Source organism: Candida oxycetoniae, assembly GCF_023343755.2.
Source record: "Candida oxycetoniae strain CBS 10844 chromosome Unknown scaffold6, whole genome shotgun sequence".
NCBI lineage: Eukaryota > Fungi > Ascomycota > Pichiomycetes > Serinales > Debaryomycetaceae > Lodderomyces > Lodderomyces oxycetoniae.
Window position 1 is genome coordinate 1 of NW_026055365.1, and position 25,524 is coordinate 25,524.

Here is a 25,524-nt window from a genome sequence, read left to right on the forward strand (position 1 = left end):
AACAACTGGAACAACAACAAAAACAGCAGCAGCAGTACCACAAGCAACAGCCACATCAAATCCCCTTTTTTTTTGTTGTTATTGTTCCTTTTTGAATAGGTGGGAGAAGCCTCGAGATTCCAATGACATCGTCTAATTCCAATCCGTTGCTTGTTGACCCGTCGATTGTGTCAATATCTGATAGCGATGCCACCAGAAATGGAACTCCGCCGAGTATTTTACATCTGCATCTTTCAGGATCGTCTGCAATTAACAGTCTGAATCCTGGAAATGTCTTGAGCAAATTGTTGGATAGTGCTATGGCTCATGCTGCGAAAGAGTCAACTCCTGAAAGGGAAAAACAAGCGAAACAAGCGAAAGAAGCGAAAGAAGTTAAACAAGCTAAAGAAGCTAGAGAAGCTAAAGGCGCCGCTACGGAAAGGGGAAGACAAGCTAAAGACGTTGCTGTGGAAAGAATTTTGGCTAATCTGGACGACTTTGAAGATGACACCTTTTTGAATATTGTACCTGTCAAGAAGCAAGGTCAGGAACTCATATACACTGTGAAGCAATTGCTTCAATTGAGGGACGAAGTCGAGGCTCTTGAGTTTGGAGACAAGTTGCCTGAGTTGTCGTTTTGGAGACTAAAACCAGTAAGAGAAGCAAACTTGAGACATTTACTGAATGGAGAACATGGTGGTAGTTATAAGGGGAAAAAATTCAAGAGACATCTGCATGAAACTTGGGAGAGAGGAAAAAACTATAATAATAGCAACAACAGCAATAACAACAATAACCATAATAATAGCTTAGAAAATAAAGAGAATCAGGGATTTGGACACCATAATCGTCATGGGTTTAATAAAGCGCAAGAGTTGGACTCTCTATCGAGCGAAAAGATATCGGAGTTGTTGGGTGAAGGTCCCGACGAATTGGAGCCGGAATGGGAGGACGTTGATGGTGGTGCCATATCGGGGAAAAGCACCCATAGTGGAATTCTTGGCTCCAACGATGACTCGATACATATGTCAATGTTGAATATGGGTCGTACCGTTGAAGATTTCGAGAAATGGAAATCTCAAATGAAACTAGAAGAAAGGAAAAGAAACGGTTACGTAGTTGACGAAGAAACAGAACAACTGCAGTTGGCACTGGAAGAGACAGCTGCAGTTAATGCAGGAAATGAAGTTGATAATTTTTTTACTTTTATTAAACAAAAGCCAAAGAAAGAAGCAATTGAGACGGGTGTGGTTTCAGATGAAAGTCACTCATCAAATACCAATAGGTCATCCAGGTTCTCGTCATTTTTCCAACAACCAAGTGGGCTGCAACTGCAACTGCAACTGCAACCACAACTGCAACCACAACTGCAGCCACAACCACAACTGCAACCACAACCACAACTGCAAGAGCAACTGCAACTGCAACTGCAAGAAAACATAAAGTCTGAAGAACCAAACTTGCAAACTCAACCAGTACGGCAAAAGAGCGTTCTGGGACCTCCTCCAGGATTTTCCAAATTTTTTGGTGGATCGCAACCAAATAATACTCAAACATCGGAAGCTGCACATCCTCCGCAATCAGCACCGGATGATCAATCACCAATAGAAAGTGAACAACAGCAACAATCTTCATTGCAGAGACACAAGTCATTCGTACTGTCACAACATTCGTCGCTTTATACATCAAATGACAGCTTTTTCCTTTCCTTATTGAAGAAAAAAGAAGCTTCCCAATCTCCCTCACAAATCTCACAATCCATTACCACAGCAACAACAACAGCAACAACAACAACCACTACCACCACTACCACTACCAACGAAAGTCCAGATTCCAAGGCTACATTTGATCAATTACAAAACCAATTGGAGAACCGTGAAGATTTCAGTGAAAACAAAACAAGCAAAGAAGGTCCACCTGCAATTCAAGAGCACAAGCAACAGCAGCAACAGCAGCAGCAGCAGCAGCAACAGCGACTTCCAAGTCATTTTAACCACATTCTTCCACAGGGACAACTTTATCATCAGCCATTACCACAGGGCAATCAAATTCCATTTTGGATGCTTCCACCACAATTACAGATGAGAGATCAAGCATCTGGATTTCCACCAAAGCAACAACAGCAACAGCAACAGCAACAGCAACAGCAACATCAGTATCAACACATTCCGCAAGATCAATTACACGAATTGCAAGATCAAGCCAATCGAAGTGAAAATCGTGAAGGAGCGTTACCAAATCATGTTCAGAATCAACCTCGTCCTGGTCAACAACCATTTCCCTTGCCACAAGGTAGTGGTATGCCTCCTCCTCCTCCACCTCCAGGTATGTTTCCTAATAGATTTGCACCACCACCTCCGCTACCTCCTCAGGGAGGTAATTTTCCACCATTGCCTCTCGGTTTTCCACCTGGATTTGTTAGGATGGGATTTCCACCACAATTTGGAAATCAACAACAACTGCAACAACTGCATCAGCAGCAGCAACAACAACAACAACAACAAAATCCAAATATGATGGTGTCACAGTATCCAGAACATCAGCAGCCACCTCCACAGTTTCAACAACGACTACCTTTTGATCCACAGCATCAACAGTAGTAGTAGTAGTAGTAGTAGTAGTAGTAGCAACTGTATGGATAAAATTGTATGGGGAATTAGATGGCACTTGATTTTACCTTAAAAAGCGTTTTGAGATATCATAAATGTCATTGCTTTATATTAAGAGATGAGATTCATTAATTTTACATGCCAAATAGTCTTTTTTTTTTTACTATTTTATCCTACATAACTTTAGAAACTTGGAGCACCAAATTGAGCAATTGAATATGCTCGTCTGTACCGATGTTCAACTTTTTATCTGTGTCAAATAAGATGATTGCAATTTTGTTTTTAGTAAGTGAGCTTATAGTGTCATCCATTATTAACTGTTCATGTAGTTGATCAATTAACTGTTGTGTACTCCAACCACTTAATATAATATCATCAACTATCTGTATTAATTTTTCTTCGTCTTTTCTTTTGATGATACTTATCATTTGCGAGATCAAAGTATCTGGTAATATTCCAGCCGTTTCTCTGATTGATGCTTTTGTAATCACACCCACGTTTGTCTCCGCGTTCCCATTTTCTAACTTTAGACTTGTACTCAATTTCGAAGCACTTTGTAAGTAAGTAATTGCTTTCCTCAAATCACCATTACTAATTCTTAACACTTCATTCAACACCTCATCGTCCGACTCGGGTCCTCCTGAAGTATCCAAGTACAAATTCTCTTCTTTGGCAATAAATTTCAATCTGTTTAATGAGTTTTCATTATTCAACGATTTGAACCTAAACTTTGAACATCTCGAAGCCAAGGGATCGATAATTCTGGTGATATAATTACAAACTAAAGCAAATCTGGTGATATTTGCATAAGTTTCCATTGTTCTTCTCAAAGCACTTTGTGCGTCGTTTGTCATTGAATCAGCCTCATCCAATATAATAATCTTATAAGGCGGACATGGATAATTTTTCAAGTCCTCTTCACTAGGATTACTCACAGTCAATTTAGCAAAATTCTTAATTTTTTCACGTACAATAGATATACCTCTTTCGTCACTTGCATTCAATTCCAATACTCTTGATTTATATAGATTGGGGCCGTACAATTGTTTGGCCAATGCTAGTATAGTTGAAGTTTTTCCAGTCCCTGGTGGTCCATAAAATAACATATGAGGTAAGTTACCCGTTGATACTTGTTGTTTCAAAACTTTCACTGCATGGTCCTGCGATGCTATATCATCGAGTTTTTTCGGTCTATATTTTTCAATCCATGGTGTATGATGAAGTTTTTCCTCCTGGTACGTTGTACCTGCTACTTTATCCGTAGTCATTCTCCGTCTTTCCCTGTTTAAACCTTCTTCAATCTACTTTCCTCAAGTATAACGCGTCTGGAATTTTTCAGAAAAAAAAATCTCACTGTGAAGACCAAAGTTACTGAGATGAGCTTGGAGTGTAGTAGAGCTGGAGTGAAGTAGAGCTTGAGGTGTAGTAGAGTTACTGAGATGAGCTTGAAGTGATGTAGAGCTTGGAGAGTAGTAGAGTTACTGAGCTGATCTAAGCTGATCTGAGTTGATCTGAGCTGTGCCAAAAGTCTCTTTGTCTCTTGTCTCTGTCTCTTTCTTCACTCTGCTTTGCCTACCTTCTTTCCATCATTTGCAATCTCTTTATTCCCTTTAACTAAATCTTTCTATTCTCCTTTTCTACTTTTTCCATTCTATTTTTCAACCTCTCTACTCTTTCTGGTATCCCTGGTATCTCCATTATCGACACTATCGAGCAGAGCGAGATAGTGGAGCAGCACTGACTGCCACTATCAACACTATCGAGCAAATGAGATAGTGGAGCAACACTGACTACACCGACACTACTCCGTTCTACCCTCACTCTACACTCATTCTACCCTCACTCTACACTCATTCTACCCTCACTCTACACTCATTCTACCCTCACTCTACACTCATTCTACCCTCACTCTACACTCATTCTACCCTCACTCTACACTCATTCTACCCTCACTCTACAAACAACATCTTCGACTTTATTACTCCCTACTCTCCTTTCTCAACCGTTCAATGCCTATCCCTCTACCCTGAGACCACCTACTCTAGACTTTGTTTTTCCTTCACTCAATTCTGATTACTACTACTCACACTCTCTCTTTTACTCACTCACACACTCTCTCTTCTCTCTTTGGACTAGACTTGTTTCACTCGTCTAGTCTCTCTCTCTCTCTTTCTCTTACTATTCTACAATCCTCTTCTCTGTTGTAGATGCACTCTATTTAGTTCTACTCTACTCTACACTCCCTTCTCCCCATTTGTCCCTTCTCTCCATTCCTCTCTACTCTAAACTCCCCATTCTCTTCACAAACGTCGCCTTTGGCTCTGCTACGCCTTTGACTCCGCTACACCTGCTTACAATTTAACCACACAAGGAAAAAACTTGCTATACAAATTCTTATCTTTTCCTTGTAAATTCATTTAGAATATCTAAAATACATTGTTGGTTTTAAAGCAACATTTGGTAATTGCTGTCTGCTGAGTCTTTTCCTGTTGGCTCCATTTGCTGGCCTCGTTTATCGATTCTCCTGTTGGTTTGCTTGCTGGCCTCATTTATTGATTCTCCTGTTGGTTTGCTTGCTGGCCTCATTTATTGATTCTCCTGTTGGCTCCATTTGCTGGCCTCGTTTATCGATTCTCCTGTTGGTTTGCTTGCTGGCCTCATCCTCTTGGGTTCACCTTTTTTGCTCATCCTCACTGTGCTAAATAAATCTGTATTATGATGTCTGTGGAATCACTTTTGAATAATGTGCCTTACGCTAACTTAAACAGAAAGAGTTTGGGCTTTATTTCACCCAAGATTATTAAATGGAGGTTTACAGACTTGATCTTGTTAGCACTATTGGTCATTTGTTATTTCTTCATCTACAATATAAAACCATTCCACCGTCAATTCTCACTTTATGATGCTACAATTCAACATCCCTTCAAAGAAAGAGAAACAGTCAACAATATTGAGTTGTTTCTCTACTCTACCTGGATTCCACTTATAGTGATACTTGTTACTGCACTTGTATTGACAAGTCCAAAATACAGATTCTACAACACCTATGTCGCCGCACTTGGCTTGTTACTTTGTGTCCTCATAACTTCCAACGTGACAGATGTATTGAAAAATCTAATTGGTCGCCACCGCCCAGATTTCATTGCCAGATGCCAGCCAGATCCCTCTGTGCGAACCGAAGCCTTGGTTTCAATTGAGGTTTGTACAAACACAGACTTGAACTTGTTGGAAGACGGTTACAGAACTACACCCTCAGGTCACTCCTCGATAAGCTTTGCAGGGTTGGTCTACTTGGCATTGTTTTTAATGGGTCAGTTCCAGGCTAATGACCCAAGAGCAGGCAGTTGGAGGGCACTCTTATTTGGTGGTGCCCCATTGATGGTTGCAACTTATATCGCAATGAGTAGAACTGAGGACTACAGGCACCACTTTGTGGATGTTATTATTGGGGGCTTGTTGGGTTTCTTCATTGGCTCGTGGTCGTATTTGAGATTGTTTCCCTGGATATCTGACAAGAGAAGTTTTAGTAACTTGCTTATGATAGAGGAAGAAAAGGCTGAAGAGAGAGCCAAGCGTAACGATGACAACAACGACACTGTTTTAGAAGATGTATAAAAGTAAAAAGAAAAAAAATTCAATGTATGTATATCTACAATCTTGTTGTTTTTTGGTTTTTTTTTATATATAATAAGAAAGACTTTTCTTTTGATCACATTAAAGTGGTTCGACCTCCAATTTCATTACTTGCAGATCCATCGGGCATGTTTCCATCTCTTCCATCAACAAATTGTGAGTAGATTCTACGAAGTTTTGTTTTCTCAGACTGAGAAATGGATGGCTTGGTCTCCCGCAACGAGTCTATGAAGTTCTCCTGCGTTATCAACATCTTTGGTTGCTCAACTTTCTTTTTTCCTGAATCATTAGTGGTTTCCTTTGCCCTATTCGATTTCTCATTGTTAAGAAACTGCTGAATCTGGTGCAAAAGTTTAACTCTTTCTGAACTCTTCATTTTTGACTCTTTCTCGTTTCCTACTTTAAAAAACTCAACCGAAGATTCATCCTCTTTTGCCAGTTCAGAGTTTTCTTCCTTTTCTAATGCATCTAGTCTCACATGTACAGCTTTCAAGTATGCGTTATATGCCAATCCCTGCATATCAGCCCCACTGAATCCAGCGGTTTTTTTGGCAATCTCGTCTAAATCAACATTCTCCTCCAAATCCATCTTTGTAGTTATACTCTTCAAAATGTCTAGTCTATCTTCGAAATTCGGCATGTCACATATTACGCTCTTGTCCAATCTACCTGGCCTCAATAATGCACTATCAATCAAATCTGGTCTCGAAGTTGCAGCTAATACATACACACCATCCAAACCTTCTGCACCATCCATTTGTGTCAACATTTGATTCACCACACGGTCAGTAACACCAGTTGAGTCATGTCCTCTCTTTGGCGCAATGGAGTCAAACTCGTCAAAAAACAAAATGCATGGTTTTGCCGCTTGTGCTCTTTCAAAAAGCTCCCTGACACTTTGTTCTGAAGCACCAATGTACTTGTTCAAGATCTCAGGACCTTTTATCGAAATAAAATTCAATCCACATTGTCCTGCTATTGCACTCGCTAGTAAAGTCTTCCCACATCCTGGGTAACCATAAAGTAAAATACCAGACCTCAACCTTAAGGGACAATTGGCAAATATAGGCGCATATTTAGTTGGCCATTCCAACGTCTCTAATAATATTTTCTTGGCATCAGTAAGCCCCCCAATATCAGACCAACTTGTTCCAGACTTTTGTAATTTAACTCCGCGTAAACTAGATGGCGTGTAACCGCTCAATGCCTTGTCAACGTGCTCCTCCAGTACAACGTGATGATGATGATGATGATAATTGCTATTACTATTATTACTATCTTCTTCTTTTTCTTTTTCTTTTTCTTCTTCTTCTTCTTTATCCTGCTTCTCCATTGAATCTGAATCCGCTAGACATTGATGATATATTCGGTGGGACAATATTTTCAAGTCATTTGGTAAATAACCTTCTGTCTCACTTACCAAGTCCATCAAATCCATACTTATTTCGCATCCCAAGTTATTGACCAAGTTACCTTCCAAAATCTTATAGCGTAAAGCCTTGTCTGGCGCATTGATGTGAATGTAGTTTTCAATTAAATGCGATCCCAAAATTAACTTATTAACACTTTCTTTAGATACTGCGGAACATAGAATGGAAACATTTGAATTCTTTTGATTGTGCAACTTGGTCAATTGCGATATAAAGTATTCTGTTGTCTGATTTGATTTTGTTGCATCCATATTCTCCGTCTCCACATTCATGATTTTATCTATATTATCTAAAACCAATAATGATGGTTGATTCCAAGAACATTGTTGTAGCCATTTGAATACGTGATTCTTGGAAAGATTTTGGTAGTTTTCATTCATAAGCGACTCGCAGGATATGTGCTTGACAAAGTATCCATACTCCTCATTCAACCGATTACCAATTTGTTTGAGATACAAACTTTTCCCGCTTCCGGAGCTCCCATACACCAAAGTCCCTGTGTTTTCAGATACCAAAAATGAATCCACTATATCATCTATTGTTTCATTAATTCCGATAGGCGTCTCATCGATGCTTTTATCCAGTGTGTAGTCCTGTTTATTGTTTATCTCCTGTATTACAAACGATTGCGGGCGAAACAACTCGTCGGCAAGTTCAATTCTAATCGGCTTCTTCTTTTCAAGATCATATGGTTTGATCCAAGCGTTATAATTATCGTTACTTCTAAATTTAACAAGCCCTCCATAAGGAAGAACACCAGGAATTGCTCGTATCTTGACAAAATTTGTAATGGCCGTATCTGCAATTTGAGGGTAAAGAGCATCTTTCAACATTTGAGCAGATTTCAAAGTTTTGGTTTGGTTGATTTCCTTTTTCTTGTTTGAGTGGATGGTGTAAGGATGAATTACAAATGTAGAGGGCCTCTTGGACAAGCTTTTTATTGCCGGCCTCAAGGCAATGATGTTACCAATTTGGCCTTGAATGTTTAGAGCTATTGCCAAATCCTGAGACAACCCAATATTACCCAGCCCTCCTTTGTAATCCACCAATTCGGCTATGATTCTTCTGTTTTCCTTCACATCCTTTCCACCTCCTCCCTCGACTACCTCCTTGTCCAACGTGTTTTTATATTCATTTGGACCTGGTACTACTGCAATTGCTGCAAAAGTGTCAAATGTATCTTTGGGCAACTGATCCAAGTCAATAAAGATCTTGAACCCCGTATCAAGTTTGTTTGCATCTCTATACAAGTTATGAGGAAGACATACCCCCCTTTTCAAAAGCAAGGCTGTGCCACTATAATCCTCCATTTTTTTCCCATTACTTTTCAAACTGGCAACACTCTTTGTCTCTGTTACTGTTTCCTTCTTCTTCCTCACTTTGGGTGCTATTGCTATCTCACAATATGGTGAAATCTTGGCAAACTTGTGCGAGGTGGTGCCGATATCAGTGACAACCAATTTCGCTGACGTTGTAGAACTTGGGTATACCACGAGTATTTGGTTCATGGCCACACACCTGGTTTGATTCAAGAGTTTATCTTCGATTAGCTGTGCGTTTAGTTCAACCACTTCCCAATCTGAGCTGGTCAAGGGCTCCAAATTGATATTTGAAGTTTCATAATTTCCCAATTTTAAATTGATCACCACGCTCGACTTATCCCTAATCTGCAAGGCCTGAGCAAATACAGGATCAATCTCAACGCTTTGCACTATCGATGAAGACATTCCCGACCACCCCGCATAATAACGCTGCTGCTGCTTCTGCTGCTGATTGTCTTTTGGACAAATTTCAACAATCACATCCTGCACTTGAATATTCGCAGTGAACAATAAGTTCACCAAGTTCGATGGAAGATTTACCAAATTCGACTTTAAGGTCCGATACTCAACAGTCGCCCTGTGGTTATCCATGATGACCAAAGAACAGAAATGCTAATGCTAGAAAGAAAAGCACTTGTTAAATTCACTATATTACCTTTTGAAAGAATGTGAATTATATTTCACCTCTCCGCAAAAGCTTCATTTTTATTCAATTTTTTTCGCCTTGTGGGTTCGTACGAATTCCGCGGTTCCGCGGTTGCGCACACGTCGAAAAGGCGGGGGGGAATGGAGGGGGGGAATGGGGCTGGAGGGCGGCTAATAGGGCTGGAGGGCGGCTAATAGGGCGAGAGAATGAGGAAAGAGAAATGAGTTATATAAAAGAGAATTGTAAGTCTTGTTATTGCACTAGCGACATATATAGTTTTACTGGTGCTTCGTTTCACTATTGTACCGGTGATTGCTGTTCGGATCTGCTAGCATTGGTTGGTTATCTATTTCCTATTGTTAAACTCCTGAAATTTTGCAAAATTCTCATCCTTCAGATGGCTTGCACTCAATTCGGCAAGCTTCTTTCTATTCCTTTCTTCCTTCTCCCGCTTAGCTTTCTCCATCACTTCAAAGGACCTTCTTCTTAGCGATCTGCACTGTTCCCATCCAACCAAATTACCTAAAAAAAAACCTCCTACCGACCAGTTTAGCGACTTGCCCACATTCTTGTGCACTAAAAATGTAACGATACCCAAGACCCCCATTGCTTGAAATCCAGTTATCATCGCTTCTCGAAAACATGGCATACTCACAAATCGATCAATATTAAAATCCGATAGTTTTATTAACTTTGCGGCATCTGTCAATGTAGGCTGACGCAGCGGCGGCGGCCTACTCGAGCCACCGCTAGACTCTGAATCTTCGAATTTGGGAGGTAAATCTTCCAAATACTGCTGCTTCGGTTTTGAAGCTTCTTCATTGTATTCGGAAACTATTGACACCTTCGATGGTGGTGCGGAAGTGCTAGAGCCCAGAAACCAACCCATGACAAAGTAGCAAAAAAGAAAGAAAGAAAGAGAGAGAGAGAGAGAGAGAGAAAGAGCCGTTTGGAAAAACACCTATTCCTGAACTTAGTTGGACCTTCTTCTTCTTCTTACAAGCTCTTTCCAAACAAGATCCGAAAACCAAAGTTGAAAAATACCTTGATGAAAAATCTCATTTGGTAGCTCTGGGTTGAAAATGAGCTGGAAGAGGTAAGAGGGAAGATGCAATATGGAGGAGGAAAGAGTAACATCGTAGTTGGAGCGTATTAGTAGTAGAGTCTAATTAGAGCGTATTATTGATTACCAGAAAATCAAGGCAGGTTTCTTTGCTATGACACGAATGAACTAAAATTACCTTTATGTAGATAACCTCTATTACTATTTGGCTCTAATTATAAATAATGGATATCTCACCAGGTATATAATTCGGCAAACTTGTCTGCTTGTCTGGGTATATATATGACTTCTTCTAGCACCACCAAAAAAGGTTATTGGTTAGTAGGCACGGGCTCAAGTTTCAGTTGCCAACAATGTAAGCTCGACACTATCGAGCAGAGCGAGATAGTGGAGCACCATTGACTAACAGGTAAGCTCGCCACTATCGAGCAGAGCGAGATAGTCGAGCACCATTGACTAACAGGTAAGATCGCCACTATCGAGCAGAGCGAGATAGTCGAGCACCATTGACTAACAGGTAAGATCGCCACTATCGAGCAGAGCGAGATAGTCGAGCACCATTGACTAACAGGTAAGATCGCCACTATCGAGCAGAGCGAGATAGTCGAGCACCATTGACTAACAGGTAAGATCGCCACTATCGAGCAGAGCGAGATAGTCGAGCACCATTGACTAACAGGTAAGATCGCCACTATCGAGCAGAGTGAGATAGTGGAGCACCATTGACTAACAGGGTGCCTCTAACGACCATCTGAGTGTCTAACGGGGCCAAAAACGATGCTAGACTATCCAAGTATCTCTGCTTTATAAGCTCTGACTAGTGAGACCAACCAGTGAGACCAACCGTGCGTCTATTAGTTCCTACTACTATCCATTAGTATTGATTTCGTCTTGGTCCCAAATGCAGCTCTTATTACCATCAAATTCGTCAAAACATTCAATTATCGTCTTGATATTGTCTATAACATTACTGATAGAAACTCTTATAACTCTATCGCTTATCCCTGAAAATGTACAAATTAAACTAGTATTTTCAACATCAAAATCAACATTCAATTCACTCTGTTTTAACACTGGATCTGGAGATAGAGAATTTCTGGCTATATTCGCTTGTCTTGATGTCTCAAATGGAACTCTCAAGACCAACGACGGCATCGTATATTCATACAAAATCCTAGCTACTACTCTTGAAAAGGAAAAAAAGCATAATATTGAAGGAGATGAGATGAAAAAAAGAATATCGACACTATCGAGCAAAGCGAGATGTTCCACTCTATTCTACTCAAAACTATCGAGAGGGATATAGTGTTCCACTCTATTCTACTCTACACTAGCGAGATAGTGTTCCACTCTATTCTACTTTACACTAGCGAGTTAGTGTTCCACTCTATTCTACTCAAAACTATCGAGAGAGAGATAGTGTTCCACTCTTCTACTCAAAACTATCGAGAGAGAGATAGCGGAGCAGCATTGACTAGCTTGTTACTCGATAGTGGAGCAGTATTGACTAGCTTGTTACAACACCATCTTGCTCTACTCGATAGTGGAGCAGCATTGACTAGCTTGTTCTATAACCATCTGGCTCTCCTCGATAGTGGAGCAGCATTGACTAGCTTGTTGTCATACTATCTCGCTCTGCTCGATAGTATTTCTAGCTTGTTACAACACCATCTCGCTCTGCTCGATAGTGTCAATGTGCTGTTCGATAATGTCAATGTGCTGCTCCATAGTCTATAGCTATTGAGTCAATGCTATCTTTTCCTGTTCCAAACTCTTGTACAACTCCGCCTGGTGAGCAATTTCATCTTTGACTTTCTCGATATACACATCTAATCGATTGAGCTCATCTGTTTCATCTGGCCTTATATATTCCTGATCTCGCTTATCCGGGCTCGATAGTTTGTAAGGAATCAAGTTGATTGGTTTTTTCGTTAAAATCTCAAAAACCTTGTCTGTTGGCTCATTAAACACCAATTCGTCATACAACACCAGGTGCACTTCTCCGTTTTCTCTTTTTGGATGCTGTGGATTGTAGGGATGCAACTTCAAGGCATGGAAAATCTGAAAGTTTTTCTCATTTATCCCCAAATCAACACCTGGGTGGAAATGAAGCTTGATAATGATTTCAAATTCCCCCCACCCTGTTTCTGTGACTTGATACGGTGGCCGCTCAACAGTACGTATAGGATTCTCATATGTCTCGTGTAGCTTAAACGTCACTTTCTTAAGCAAAGGTGTCAAGTCAATATCTCCCAAAACTGGTTTGAAAAACACTGTCCATTCATGAGTATGGTCCTGGGGCGTCGTTGCTTTTCGCGTTTCCGGGGTGAGCTTGTAAGCATGATTCCCATATAACACCGGCAATGATATAGAAACAAACTTGATCCTTCTAGAACTAGCACTCATATCAACCTATAATACAACCTACAACTATCGGTCTCGTCTTGCCTCGTCTCGTCTCCTCTTGTCTCCTCTTGTCTTGTCTCCTCTCCTCTCCTAATGCTTACTACAAACTTCCTTAAAGGGCTCCTTGTTAATTTTTCACTATTCATCGAGTGCTACCATATGTTTCTCTTCAACGCGTTTTCTTTTTTCCCGTTTCCAAACTTTAGTAGATTGATCTACTTGCAATAAAGTAGAAAGTCGGTTCGATTCAAGAGCTGTCAAGGGGGGAAGGTAAGAGGATAGGCACTTGTTAGTTGTTGCCATAAGTCCAGCACAGAATGGCCGCGACTTTGACGGGAAGGAAGAGGAATTATGAAGAATTTTCCCTGGATAGTAATGTATGTCAAAATTCCAACTACCCAGAAAAAGGGGACAAGGTTTGTTGTTACTAACATTTTTGAATAACAGAATGCCGACTCAAGCATGCGTGACCAACTTTCCAGACAAATTTCGGATCTACAGCACTCCTCGAGGCAAAACCAAGCATTTGTGACCCTGGGGGTTTTAAGCAATGGCAGTGATGAAAAAGGTGGTGCTGCTGGTGTCGGTGGTGCTGCTGCTGGTGTTACTGCTAGTGCTGGTGCTGTCGGTGGTGCTGCTGCTGGTGCTTCTGCTGCTGCTGCTGCTGCTGCTGCCTCTGCTGCTTCTGCTGGTGCTGCTTCTACTGGTGATACTGAAGCTGATAGTGAGTCTTTAGAGTCGGCAGAGTCCACGGATTCGGATGACGAGTCCGATAACGAGTTTGACGACGATGGCGAAAACGAAAACGCTGACTCTAACGGAAACGCAATGTCGCCTGCCGAAGCCGGTGTAATTGAAAAATTAACATTGAAAAATTTCATGTGTCACGATTTTTTCGAATTAGAGTTGGGTCCTCAAATCAATTTCATAATTGGCCGAAACGGTTCGGGGAAAAGTGCTATTTTAACAGGAATATTGGTGGGTCTTGGTGCTAAGGCCAGTGACACCAATAGAGGAAGCTCCATTCGAGATTTGATAAAGGACAGTAAGAACACTTCTCGTATATCTGTTGTTTTGAAAAACGAAGGTGTTTGGGCTTTCAAACCCGAGGAATATGGTAGGAAGATTATAATTGAGCGCAAGCTACAAAGAAATGGGAGCAATACGTATGCGATAAAATCTGAAGAAGGCAAAACGGTATCAACAAAGAAGGCGATTTTAGAGGAAATACTATATCAATTCAACATCACCATTGATAACCCGTTAGCCTTTTTATCTCAAGATAAAGCGCGTGAATTTTTAACATCAGCCACGGCAGAAACAAAGTTTGAATACTTTATGGACGGTGCATTCATTACCGATATTTGTAACAATCTCGACTTTACCAAGAGTAACATAGGAGAAATTGACAATAAGATTAAGCAATCAAAAGTCTATACAGCAAAGTGTAAGGCCGACTACAAAGCTATTGCTAAGATTTATAATTCTCACAAGAAACATGACTATCTCAGGGATAAGTTGGACTTGTTGAGCGGTAAAATACATTGGTTCAATGTGAATGCTATTGAAGAGAAAATCATGCGATTTTCAGCCAAGGCAGCCATGCTTGAAAGTCAAATAGATACAAAGAAGGCTGAAATCGAAGCTTTTGACAAGGAGATTGAACAAAAGATACCTGAGCAAAGTAGACTAGAAGGGGAGTGTGTCAAAGCAGAGAGCGACTTTGACTTTAAATCAAGGCAAGTGGAGGAAATGAGAGATGCAAGAAGCAAAGTTAAGGCTCAAATAAATGTCCTTGAGAAGGATATCAAAAAGAATCTACTGGCAATTGAGGATTTGAAAAGAGATATTGTAAAAACAGAAAAAAACATTGCACAAGAAAAGACAAAAATTGAAGAGCAGCAGGGTGGCTCAAAAGAACAAATGAAGGAGCAGTTGGCAAATGTTGTTGTCGAGATTAAACAAGTTGAACAGGAGATTGAAGCGGGGAGACAAAGGATCAAACAAATAGAGAGAAATCCCGACAGTCAACTAGAAGATCTTTCCAAGGCAAAGCAAGAAGCTAGTGTTAAAATACAAGAACTCAATATGCGACTAGTTGATTTGGACAGGGACCAAAATTCCCACTATGCGCCCTGGGGTGCAAGTAGAATGCAACTGATAAAACGTGATATTGACCGAGGACACTGGGTTGAAAAGCCAATTGGTCCAATTGGGAGTTTAGTCCTGGTCAAAAGGGAATTTGGGCCTTGGAAATTACTCTTGGACGCAGTGTTGTCCAAGACATTGGACTCGTTTATTGTGGCAAATGAAAAAGATCGACCAGTATTGCAACAAATTTTGAGAAAACATCAAGCTTACCACAATATCATGGTTAGAAAAACAGAAAGGTTTAGTCTTGATAACGGTAAAGCCGTTGTGGGAATTACAGTTATGGACATGCTCAATGTTGAGAATGAAGGTGCGTTGTACGCATTGATTGACTCGAATTCAATTGAAAAAATAATCATTGCACGATCTTCAGAAGAGGCAGAGAGATTGTGTCGCCAGTCAAACGTACATAGTGTCCTACTTCAGTTTCTGAGAGACTCTGGCAAACGAGTTAGCTTCAATGGAGACATACGTCTTGATCCGGTGTACTACCTGACCAAAGCTCCTAAATTTGGTACCACAAATAAGAATGAGTTGCTTGAGGAGATTAAGAGGGAAATAAATGAAGAGAAGCAAAACATCAACAATATAGAAAGGGAACTTCGTTCGTTGAAAGTACAAATAGACTCAGAAAGAAACAAACTTATAATCGAAGTGAATCTCTTGAAACAAAAACTCGACAAACTTAAGCAACTACGAAGTGCATTAGAGGATAAAATTGAAGCCGAGGTTGATTTTACCAATATAACAAATTTTGAAATGAGGGTAGAGGAGAATAATTTGCAAATCAAGCGTCTTGAACCTTTGAATGAAGCACTTGCAGAGGAAATTGAGGCAAAAAAGGAACGCTACAATATTCTCAATGCCGAAGTGAGAAAAGCTAAACAAGCAGCGGCAGATAGTCAGGAAAGTTTGGGTGCGGCTCGTAAAGCACTACGGACAGGATTTGAGTATTTAAAAGCTCTTGAGAGCGAAAAGATAAACCGTGAACAAGAAATCAGCAAGAACCAACTTGAGGTTGAGAATGCACGAGGTTTAGTAGCAAAAGGTACTCCTAAATTGATGGCTGAGATGGAAGAAGCGAAAAAAATCTGCACCAGGGAAGAAGCCGACATCAAGGAAAGTGATACCCAGGAGTCCATAAGTGACGAATATCAAGATATTATGCAACAGATTGCGATTTCAGAAAAACAAATAGGGTCAAATTTCGAAGAGATTGTGGAAAAGTTGAGGGAAGTAGATGAAGTTGTTAAAACCGCATTAGCAAATGAGAAGGAGTTGGAAGAGATACGGCGAAGATTGAACGAGGAATTAGTGGTAAGGCGCAATTTTCTAAGTACTACAGTAAACCATCAGATAAAGACGGCGAAGAAATCATTTGAAAGCTCAATGGATTTGCGAGGTTTCAAAGGATCAATAAATTTGAATTTCATAAAAAAGACATTGGATATATTAGTAAAGACAAAACAAGACGTTGAGGAGAGAAATGCTGATGGCAGATCAGTTGAGTCATTGTCAGGGGGGGAGAAATCATATACTCAAATTGCTTTGCTTTTGGCTATTTGGCAAACTATGAATTCAAAAATTCGTGGATTGGATGAGTTTGATGTTTACATGGATTCAGTTAACCGGTCCATTAGTATTAAGTTATTATTAAAAAATTTATTAAAGTATCCCAAATCACAAAACATATTCATCACTCCTCAGGATATTGCTGTAGTTGGTGATTTGGACAATGAATGTGTCAAGATTCATAAGATGTCAGATCCCAGAAGAACTTAAGCGTTTAAGGTTTTTTATGTACAAGTAGTTATTTTGATAATATTGTCAAATGCGTTTTTGTAGCTGTTGTTGTCATTGTAGTCGTAGTTGTTGTTGTTGCTGTCGTCGCTTTCGAGTTTTTTTTGGAAACTTTGATGTTGATCTTGAGTAACATACAAGTGACGATCCGTTTCATTATAAGTCAGCAATTTACTCAAGTAAGTTACAAGGTCAGCTTTATTTGTGAACGAAGACGATAAAAGGAATAGTATGTAACTTTTTAATACTTGGATATTGATGTGGCCCTTATTTGCATTTTTATAATAATTGAAAACCTCTTGGGCAAATTCGTAATCTGCTTTACTTTCCCTGTGTATCGAGTCGAATATGCTAATGAAATTTTGATTTCGCAATGCATTTCGTTTTGTAGTATTATTGCGTAAGGTTTTTATAAAAGTGAAAGCTAATCGTGGATTGCTCATTTGACATAATGCAGATACAATATAGATGCTAATTGCCACATGACTATTTAATGTAAAATTTATAAGGGTATGGATATTATTGTATTGTTGATTATTTGCTTGAAAGTACTCCACCAACAAATTGGTGAAATTAGGCAAGTCTGTGTTTACCAAAGAAATCGATATAAGTGGATTATTCAGTGATTTAGTAATACTAGTAGTAGCAGTAGTAGTAGCAGTAGCAGTAGCAGTAGTAGTAGTAGCATTTGATGGTAATGACGATGATGATGTTGAATAAACATTTCTTTGAATAATGGGGTCATACTTTTCAGTTTGAGAAATCTGACAAAGCAACTTTTGATGAACGTCCAAGGTATGCGTTGACTCAAACTCGACTTTGTACTGGTTATTTTGGATGTTTTCATCTCTCCAGCTGATATTCTTCTCTTGAGTCTCTTTAATCCTATTGGTATTCCTTTTACTGCTCTCTCTAGTAGCAAATGCCAAATTCTTAAATGCTAGCAATGCCTTTTCCAAATTTCCCGATTTTGAATACGTTTCCACCAACAAAATTAGTATTGTTTGGTATATATCCAGGTGAGCAGCAAAAGAATAAAATCTTCGAAAGTATCGTAAAATGCCTTCCAATCTTGCTGAATCCTCGTTGTTAGCAAATACTATGGCCAACTGGGATAATAGTGAACAATTGATCAAGAAAGGAACGAGATTGTTTTCTTGGACACCATAAGTAATTTCCTCATAAAATTGATGATTATCCAAAAGTTCATGATAGATGAACATTGCACCAAGATAGTCGGCTTGTTTGCAAACATGGTCAGTGATTATTGACCATAGCTGGTTCGGTATTTGATAACTATTGTTATTTTCCAAAAGGAAATGTTGTAGTGAAAGAGCAGCTTTGAGGTTTTTAGATTCAAGTAAATTAAAAGTGAACAAAACCAATAGTTTAACGTCTAAATACTGGTGGTTCTGACACACAAATTTGTAGACATCCAATTGATGAGAATGGTTTGCAAGCATCCATTGGAATTTGAAATCTGTATATATAGTCGGATTCTCCAAGACTAATTGAGACTTTTCCAGTTCAGAAAGTTTAAAAAACTGTACCGTGGAATTGGAATTAGAATCCTGAGACATAAAGTGGAAACGACGCCAACTTTCATTCAATGGGTATTGTATATATGAAGTAGCACCATTCAACACAGCTCGTCGTGCACATCGTACTAGCAAGCCAAACGGTCGTACTCCCGCACATCGTACTAGCAAGCCAAACGGTCGTACTCTTTCCCATCTATACATACTCAATCTGTCACCAAAAAAGAACAATGTCCTCTTGACAAGTTCTTCTCCTTCTCCTTCTTCTTCTTCTTCTTCGTATCTTTAAAGGTTTCAACCATTTCAAAATATTTCAGGTAGCGTCTTTGAAGGAAAAAAAAAAAAGTTGAAAAATTGAAAAGTTCACCGTTGAAGGGTGGAAAGAAGACTATTGGTCATACTTGAAAAGGGCCATTTTCTTCTTATTTTTGAGACTAGGAGATTGTTCAGTATGCTAAGGTTTGGGGTTTTGCGTTGCTCTAAATCATTTGTTCTAAGGAGCCGATTTAAGTCGCCGTCTTTATCGTTATTGCAAAGATCAACTATTCTATCCTCATCGAGTGTTCGTTTCAATTCCACCACCACTACCAGCACTGACGCAGCATCAGAAATCAAGGATAAATTGGTTTCGTTTAGCGATGAGGTCTCTAATGCACAGTCTGCGGAAGTTACGACCCATTTACACTCTGACCAACTTGGATACTTACAATCGATTGGCTTAGGAGAAGGATGGGGACCAACAAGTATAGTTGAAAATTTGCTTGAAGTTTGTCATGTATACACTGGATTACCATGGTGGGGCACTATTGCAGCTGTGACTATTGCTGTGAGAGTAGTTATATTCCCACTTTATGTCAAGGCAAGTTCTAATGCCACTAAGATGTCCAAGATTAAACCACAATTGGATGAAATAATGAGAGACTTGAAGGACGAAGCAAATGAATCTATGCAAGACAAGATGAGACTCATGGAGAAAAGGAAAAGACTAATGAAAGAAAACGACGTTTCAACAATGGCTTCGTTTGCTCCTCTTGTTCAAGTACCTTTAGCTTACGGGTTTTTCCAAGCCTTGAGAAAAATGGCCAATTACCCAGTTGAGGGATTCCAAGATCAGGGTATATTATGGTTTCCGGATTTGAGTGCGGTTGATCCGTATTTGGGATTACAGACGATTGCCGCATTAGCTGTGATTATTGTTGTGAGAATGGGTGGTGAAACGGGACAACATGCAATGGCTAAAAGTATGAAACAGGTGATGACAGTGGTTCCATTAGCATCTATTCTCATTACAAAGGGTTTTTCGGTAGCTGTTGTATTGTATTTTGCAATCAACTCGATATTGTCATTAGTACAAAGCTTAATGTTTAAAAACGCAACAATGAGGCGTGTTTTGGGAATGCCAAAGAAATTCACGACTCACGAATTAAATGATCAGGCTCGATTGAGTAAAACAGACACTTCGATCAAGGATGTGTTTAGTAATTTCCTTGAAGACTCAAAGAAGAATACGCTTAAGAAGGCAAGAGATATGGAGAAGAAAATGGAGATTACTGCAAAGAGGAAAAATAGTGAGTACGATGGATATATAAAGAAGAGGAGGTGAATAATTTTCCATAGCTTTTGTAAATAGTTGGAAATAATCGACTCTATCGACACTATCGACACTATCTACACTATCGACACTATCGACACTATCTACACTATCGAGCGAAGCGAGATAGTGGAGCACACTAGCTGCTATCGACTCTATCGACACTATCGACACTATCGACACTATCGACACTATCTACACTATCGAGCGAAGCGAGATAGTGGAGCACACTAGCTGCTATCGACTCTATCGACACTATCGACACTATCGACACTATCTACACTATCGACACTATCTACACTATCGACACTATCGACACTATCGACACTATCTACACTATCGAGCGAAGCGAGATAGTGGAGCACACTAGCTGCTATCGACTCTATCGACACTATCGACACTATCGACACTATCGACACTATCTCGCTCTGCTCGATAGTGGAGCACACTAGCTGCCACAGACACTAGCTGCTATCGACACTATCTCGCTCTGCTCGATAGTGGACCATCGATGCTATCTCGGTCTACTCCAGCGAGATAGGCTATCAGGCATATTTTTCCATCACGTGACCCTTTCACCTTTTTTCACGTGATATGTATTTACTAGATTTATCTCCGGGCAATCTATTTTGTGTCTGTCAAAGTCATTAACTCCATCCATCATTATCAGGAGATGGTTTAACAAACTAAGCCTTATGTGGGAACACACAAACACACTCACACTCACACAGCCTTTGATGGTTTTTATTTCCCCTCCCTTGAGGGTTTTTGTTTCTTCCCCTTGTGGGTTTTGTTTCTTCCCATTGTGGGTTTTGTTTCTTCCCCTTGTGGGTTCTATTTCCTCTTCCTTGTGGGTTTTATATTATTAATATCATGATTAGATTTGTCTTTGAGAATTGATTGGTCAATGAAAAGTGGCTTTAGCAAAACTGGAATACATTATATTTCTTGTGTGGCCCCATACAAGAAATGAAACCACATGGCTTGTATTTATCTATTCCTTTCCATTAGAACATAAGTTTATAGAGTAACAGCACTTACCTGTTCTTACTTCTTACCCCTCCCCCCTGCCTAATTCTCGATCAACAACCAACACAAAAACTGTCGGTCATTACTCAATAGTATCGTAGTTTCAATGACAGTTATTACTCAATAGTATCGCAATTTCAATGACAGTTATTACTCAATAGTATCGCAATTTCAATGACAGTTATTACTCAATAGTATCGCTTAGTTACTCGACCGGAGTTAGAATATGTACGGAAAAAATTAAAAACATTTCTCCAAATAAATCCGATCAGTGGGGTAATAGAAACTTAAGGGGGGGTAAAAATAACGGCTTTATCTATAAATAGACTACGAGTTGTCCCCTTTTTTTTAACTTGAATTTAACTAAAGAGTAAGTAGTATTGGTTTTGAAGGTAATGTTTCAGTTACCATTGGTTCTATTGGCTGTATCGGCATTAATCTATAAACTTTTCTTCTTCTTCCAAGAACAAAAAGTTACTAAAAAGTATCAATGCAAGCCCATTAAGAAGGTACCAACCCCCAATCTTGCAAGCTATCTAGGCTTGGATTTTTTGGTTAATAGGAAGAAACAGCAAGAAGAAGGAAAACTTCATCACAATATGAATGAGCTTTTCCAAAAAATGAAAGTTTCAACCTTTAAAAATACGCTTTTGTTTACCTATTCCATTTTCACCATTGAGCCCGAAAATATCCGTTACATGTGTAGTTCGGCAAACTTTGATAGCTGGAACATTGGTGACAGGCCAAAGGCGTTCCATCCTTTGTTAGGTGATGGTATATTTTCAAGTGAGGGTACAAGTTGGAAACACAGCAGAATCATGCTTAGACCATTTTTCACCAAAGAAAATATTAAGCAAATTACTTTAATGGAACCATACGTTCAACGTGTCATTAAGTTGCTCAAGCAAAAACAAGGAAAAGTTGTCGATTTGCAAGAGATTTTCCAGTTTTTCACAATCGATTATACGACAAAGTTCCTCCTTGGTGAAAGTTGTGACGCTTTAAAAGATGCCCTTGGTGAAACCACGTCGAATGCGATAAATAAAGATTTGAAACTACAGTTTGCCGAGGCATTTGATCAAGCTTCTGAATCCTTGATGCTTAGAATGGCATTGGGCAAATACTTTATGTGGCTAGTCAATTCCAAACCGTTCCACCAAGCGATCAAAACTCAACACGATTTTGTGGAATACTATATTCAAAAGGCATTGGCATTGGATGAAGATGAGTTGACAAAGGTTTCTCAAAACAATTTTACCTTTTTATATGAAATTGCAAAACAAACAAAGGATAAGAGTGTTTTAAGAGATGAAATCATGAGTATAATTCTTGCTGGAAGGAATACAACAAGTTCGCTCTTGACCTTTTTGTTCTTTGAATTATCAAGGAATGAAGAGATTTATGAAAAATTGAAGCAAGAAATCAGACAAAAATTCACGTCTGTTGAATCTATTACTTTTGCAAGTATTCAGGATTGTGAATATTTACGTTGGTGCATTTACGAAACCCTCAGACACAGCCCTGCCGTTCCCTTTTCCTCTAAAACAGCAACCGTAAATACAATATTACCCACAGGTGGCGGAGAGGATGGCAAATCTCCAGTTTTTGTAAGGAAAGGCCAAAAAGTCATTTACTCCATGTTTACAGCAAACAGAACCCCAAAATACTTTGGCGCAAAGACAGAGGAATTTATTCCTGAAAGATTTGCTGAGTTACCCAAAAGTGGTGGAAGCGCATTCATGCCATTTAGTACGGGGCCAAGACTTTGTTTGGGTCAACAGTTGGCTCTTACTGAGACAAGTTATATGACTATTAGACTATTACAAACTTTTGATCTGATTAAACAAGCACCTAATACTCCATATCCACCAAGAACTAATTTTAGTGCTACCATGAGATTGATGGATGGTTGCCCAGTTTTAGTTGACTCGAAAGTTGAAGCTTAGGTGTCCTTCTTCTCCTCCTGCTCCATATGCACACACACACACACACGCACATCATTCCTCATTTCGACCGTATGGTCATCCTTTTGAAGTGGTTTTTACTTTGTTTTTTGTTTTTTTGTTTTTTTTCCTTTTGCTGGCCAAGATGTTAAAAAAAAACCGTTACAACCTCATGTGGCAAGCTTTTGTGTGTATATATGTAAATGAATAACTCAAGAGTGGAAATAGAAGTGTTTTGAATAGTTTTGGAAACCATTTTTTGTGCTTTTTGCAATCAAATAAGGCGGCGATTGATATTTTTGTTAACCACCTAAATTGTTCACAAATAGGTTGGGTAGTTGGGTGATTAGTTGGTTTATTTAGCTTGCTCTTGTTTGCATTTTCAGAGATAGCTTTCTTTTCCCCCACTCCCTCTGAAAATGATCATACCTTTTTATTGTTTCAATACATCTCTCAAATTTCCAAACGGTAAAACTTGATCTATTCGATCTGCGCCACTAATAAACATTGCCAACCGGTCAATACCAATACCCCATCCACCAGTTGGTGGTAATCCTATTTCCATCGATTTTACATATTCCCAGTCAGGAATCAACATTTCGTTATCCCCATACTTTTCCTTGTTCAATTGCTGTTGCTTGAATTTAATCAACTGTTGACTTGGATCGTTCTCCTCTTCATAAGCATTAACGTATTCTTTACCATTGATGAATAGCTCAAATCTCAAAGATACTGGAATAGTATTCGTACCGTTGCAATTACTGTCCTTTCTAGACTTGGCCAATGGCGATAGAATTTCTGGTTGGTTGAATATAATCACTGGAACGTTTGGATGCTTTGTGACACTTAACGATTCTAGATAGATTTCGCTTAAGTTGTTAAGTAAATTGGCTGGATTAAGATTAAGGTTAGAACTGGAATTGGAATTGGAATTGGAATTGGAACTAGAATAGGAATTAGAGTCAGAATTTTGGGGTATTTCCAAACCAAGACTTTGATAGTAATTGATTAACGTTTCAAGTGACAAGTCTTGCAATTTTTTGCCAGTTATCTTCTCCAAGGTGGGTAAGAATTCGTATCTAGGAAAAGTATGAATTCCCAGTTCATCACCGAACTCGGTCTCGGTCTCTTTACAGAGGGGAATGTTAAAGGTTTTGAATAGCTCAATAAATAGTGTTTCTGTTATCTCCATTAGTTCGTTTAAGCTGGTATAAGTTTGGTAAAATTCGCACGATGTGAATTCGGGATTGTGAGTTTGGTCTATACCTTCGTTTCTAAAGTTACACCCAATTTCAAAAATCTTGTCAAACCCACCAATGACTAGTTTTTTCAACCATAGTTCAGGAGCAACTCTCAATAGTATATCCTCATTTTTAAATTTCGTTAGAAACGGTTGGGCATTGGCTCCAGTTCCAAGACTGCTCAAAATCGGAGTTTGCACTTCCAAAAAGCCTCTCTCAACAAAAAAATTTCTAATAAACTGGATTATTTTCGACTTGACAATTATTGGCTGCTTGGAAATGGGATTCACCAAATAGTTCATTACTCTATGATTGTTAATGATCCCCTTGTCAACAAGTTTCGAAGGGATATTGTTCAAACAAGGAGTCAATATCTGCATGGAATCGCCGAGCTTTAGTGTCAATTCTCCTGTTTTAGTCCTGGACGCAAACCCATGACAACTTACATAGTCACCTGGTTTGAACCAAGAATGGATCTTATCAAACTCTGCCAAATTTACACCAACCAATTTGTTATAAGCCATCACTTGCAAGCGAACATCATCCTGAATAACATCAATAAAAAACATTCCTTTCCCCGACTTTCTGATTGAGCGGATTCTACCTTCAATGATATATGTTTCTCTTGTGCGATTATTGTCAAAAGCGGAAAAATCCGTGTCATTGAACTTTTCTCGGAATGAAGGTATTCGCAATGTAATGGCGTCTTTAAACTGACCTCTCACACTGGAAATGCTCGGATAATAGAATGACGACGGTAGCTCATTCGAATGAGGGGTTGACCCTTTACTTTCATTTATATCGTTACCAGATTGGATTTGGGATTTTCTATAACCATATGTAAGACTAGGTTCTGATGATAACTGTCGAAGTGCCAATTTGACCACCTTGTAATTGACATTTCCACCATTCACTCTCAACCATCGCGTGCACCCGAGCATCTTTCAATTCCTCATATATATATCTATAATCAACAACGGCCCAGTTCAACATTACCTCTTCTCAAGATCTCTTTTATCCGAAACTGAAAAAAAAAAAATGAAAAGAAAAAAAGAAAAAAAGCCAAAGCCGATCTGGCTGAAATTTTCATCATTAAACTTGAGAACCACCGCCATTCCCTTCGTGGCTTTACTCCTGCCAACC

At 39.3% G+C, this 25,524-nt stretch overlaps 12 protein-coding genes across 12 annotated transcripts; 5 read left to right on the plus strand and 7 right to left on the minus strand. All coding sequences in view use genetic code 12, as the record gives it.

Moving 5' to 3' along the window:
• Positions 1-122: 122 nt before the first annotated feature.
• Positions 123-2,579, plus strand: KGF56_000574 (uncharacterized protein; the record flags this gene model as incomplete). The annotated part of the gene is made up of 1 exon (XM_049326499.1): positions 123-2,579. One exon carries the CDS (start codon positions 123-125, stop codon positions 2,577-2,579), a length of 2,457 nt encoding a protein of 818 aa, XP_049182188.1.
• A 182-nt stretch (positions 2,580-2,761) lies between these two features.
• On the minus strand, positions 2,762-3,856 carry RFC2 (replication factor C subunit 2; the record flags this gene model as incomplete). Its single annotated transcript, XM_049326500.1, has 1 exon — positions 2,762-3,856. One exon carries the CDS (start codon positions 3,854-3,856, stop codon positions 2,762-2,764), a length of 1,095 nt encoding a protein of 364 aa, XP_049182189.1.
• A 1,447-nt stretch (positions 3,857-5,303) lies between these two features.
• Positions 5,304-6,203, plus strand: DPP3 (bifunctional diacylglycerol diphosphate phosphatase/phosphatidate phosphatase; the record flags this gene model as incomplete). Its single annotated transcript, XM_049326501.1, has 1 exon — positions 5,304-6,203. The coding sequence occupies one exon, from the start codon at positions 5,304-5,306 to the stop codon at positions 6,201-6,203; it is 900 nt and encodes a 299-aa protein (XP_049182190.1).
• A 94-nt stretch (positions 6,204-6,297) lies between these two features.
• On the minus strand, positions 6,298-9,564 carry PEX1 (AAA family ATPase peroxin 1; the record flags this gene model as incomplete). Its single annotated transcript, XM_049326502.1, has 1 exon — positions 6,298-9,564. The coding sequence occupies one exon, from the start codon at positions 9,562-9,564 to the stop codon at positions 6,298-6,300; it is 3,267 nt and encodes a 1,088-aa protein (XP_049182191.1).
• A 401-nt stretch (positions 9,565-9,965) lies between these two features.
• On the minus strand, positions 9,966-10,508 carry KGF56_000578 (uncharacterized protein; the record flags this gene model as incomplete). Its single annotated transcript, XM_049326503.1, has 1 exon — positions 9,966-10,508. The coding sequence occupies one exon, from the start codon at positions 10,506-10,508 to the stop codon at positions 9,966-9,968; it is 543 nt and encodes a 180-aa protein (XP_049182192.1).
• A 1,041-nt stretch (positions 10,509-11,549) lies between these two features.
• KGF56_000579 (chromatin DNA-binding EKC/KEOPS complex subunit) lies at positions 11,550-12,260 on the minus strand (the record flags this gene model as incomplete). The annotated part of the gene is made up of 2 exons (XM_049326504.1): positions 11,550-11,815; positions 12,242-12,260. The coding sequence occupies 2 exons, from the start codon at positions 12,258-12,260 to the stop codon at positions 11,550-11,552; spliced, it is 285 nt and encodes a 94-aa protein (XP_049182193.1).
• A 159-nt stretch (positions 12,261-12,419) lies between these two features.
• On the minus strand, positions 12,420-13,088 carry YAF9 (Yaf9p; the record flags this gene model as incomplete). Its single annotated transcript, XM_049326506.1, has 1 exon — positions 12,420-13,088. One exon carries the CDS (start codon positions 13,086-13,088, stop codon positions 12,420-12,422), a length of 669 nt encoding a protein of 222 aa, XP_049182194.1.
• A 317-nt stretch (positions 13,089-13,405) lies between these two features.
• SMC6 (DNA repair protein) lies at positions 13,406-17,021 on the plus strand (the record flags this gene model as incomplete). The annotated part of the gene is made up of 2 exons (XM_049326507.1): positions 13,406-13,465; positions 13,536-17,021. 2 exons carry the CDS (start codon positions 13,406-13,408, stop codon positions 17,019-17,021), a joined length of 3,546 nt encoding a protein of 1,181 aa, XP_049182195.1.
• A 14-nt stretch (positions 17,022-17,035) lies between these two features.
• KGF56_000582 (uncharacterized protein) lies at positions 17,036-18,619 on the minus strand (the record flags this gene model as incomplete). The annotated part of the gene is made up of 1 exon (XM_049326508.1): positions 17,036-18,619. One exon carries the CDS (start codon positions 18,617-18,619, stop codon positions 17,036-17,038), a length of 1,584 nt encoding a protein of 527 aa, XP_049182196.1.
• A 409-nt stretch (positions 18,620-19,028) lies between these two features.
• On the plus strand, positions 19,029-20,180 carry KGF56_000583 (membrane insertase; the record flags this gene model as incomplete). Its single annotated transcript, XM_049326509.1, has 1 exon — positions 19,029-20,180. One exon carries the CDS (start codon positions 19,029-19,031, stop codon positions 20,178-20,180), a length of 1,152 nt encoding a protein of 383 aa, XP_049182197.1.
• Positions 20,181-21,796: 1,616 nt separating this feature from the next.
• ALK6 (Alk6p) lies at positions 21,797-23,143 on the plus strand (the record flags this gene model as incomplete). Its single annotated transcript, XM_049326510.1, has 1 exon — positions 21,797-23,143. The coding sequence occupies one exon, from the start codon at positions 21,797-21,799 to the stop codon at positions 23,141-23,143; it is 1,347 nt and encodes a 448-aa protein (XP_049182198.1).
• Positions 23,144-23,573: 430 nt separating this feature from the next.
• On the minus strand, positions 23,574-25,322 carry MSK1 (lysine--tRNA ligase; the record flags this gene model as incomplete). Its single annotated transcript, XM_049326511.1, has 1 exon — positions 23,574-25,322. One exon carries the CDS (start codon positions 25,320-25,322, stop codon positions 23,574-23,576), a length of 1,749 nt encoding a protein of 582 aa, XP_049182199.1.
• Between the last annotated feature and the right edge of the window lie 202 nt (positions 25,323-25,524).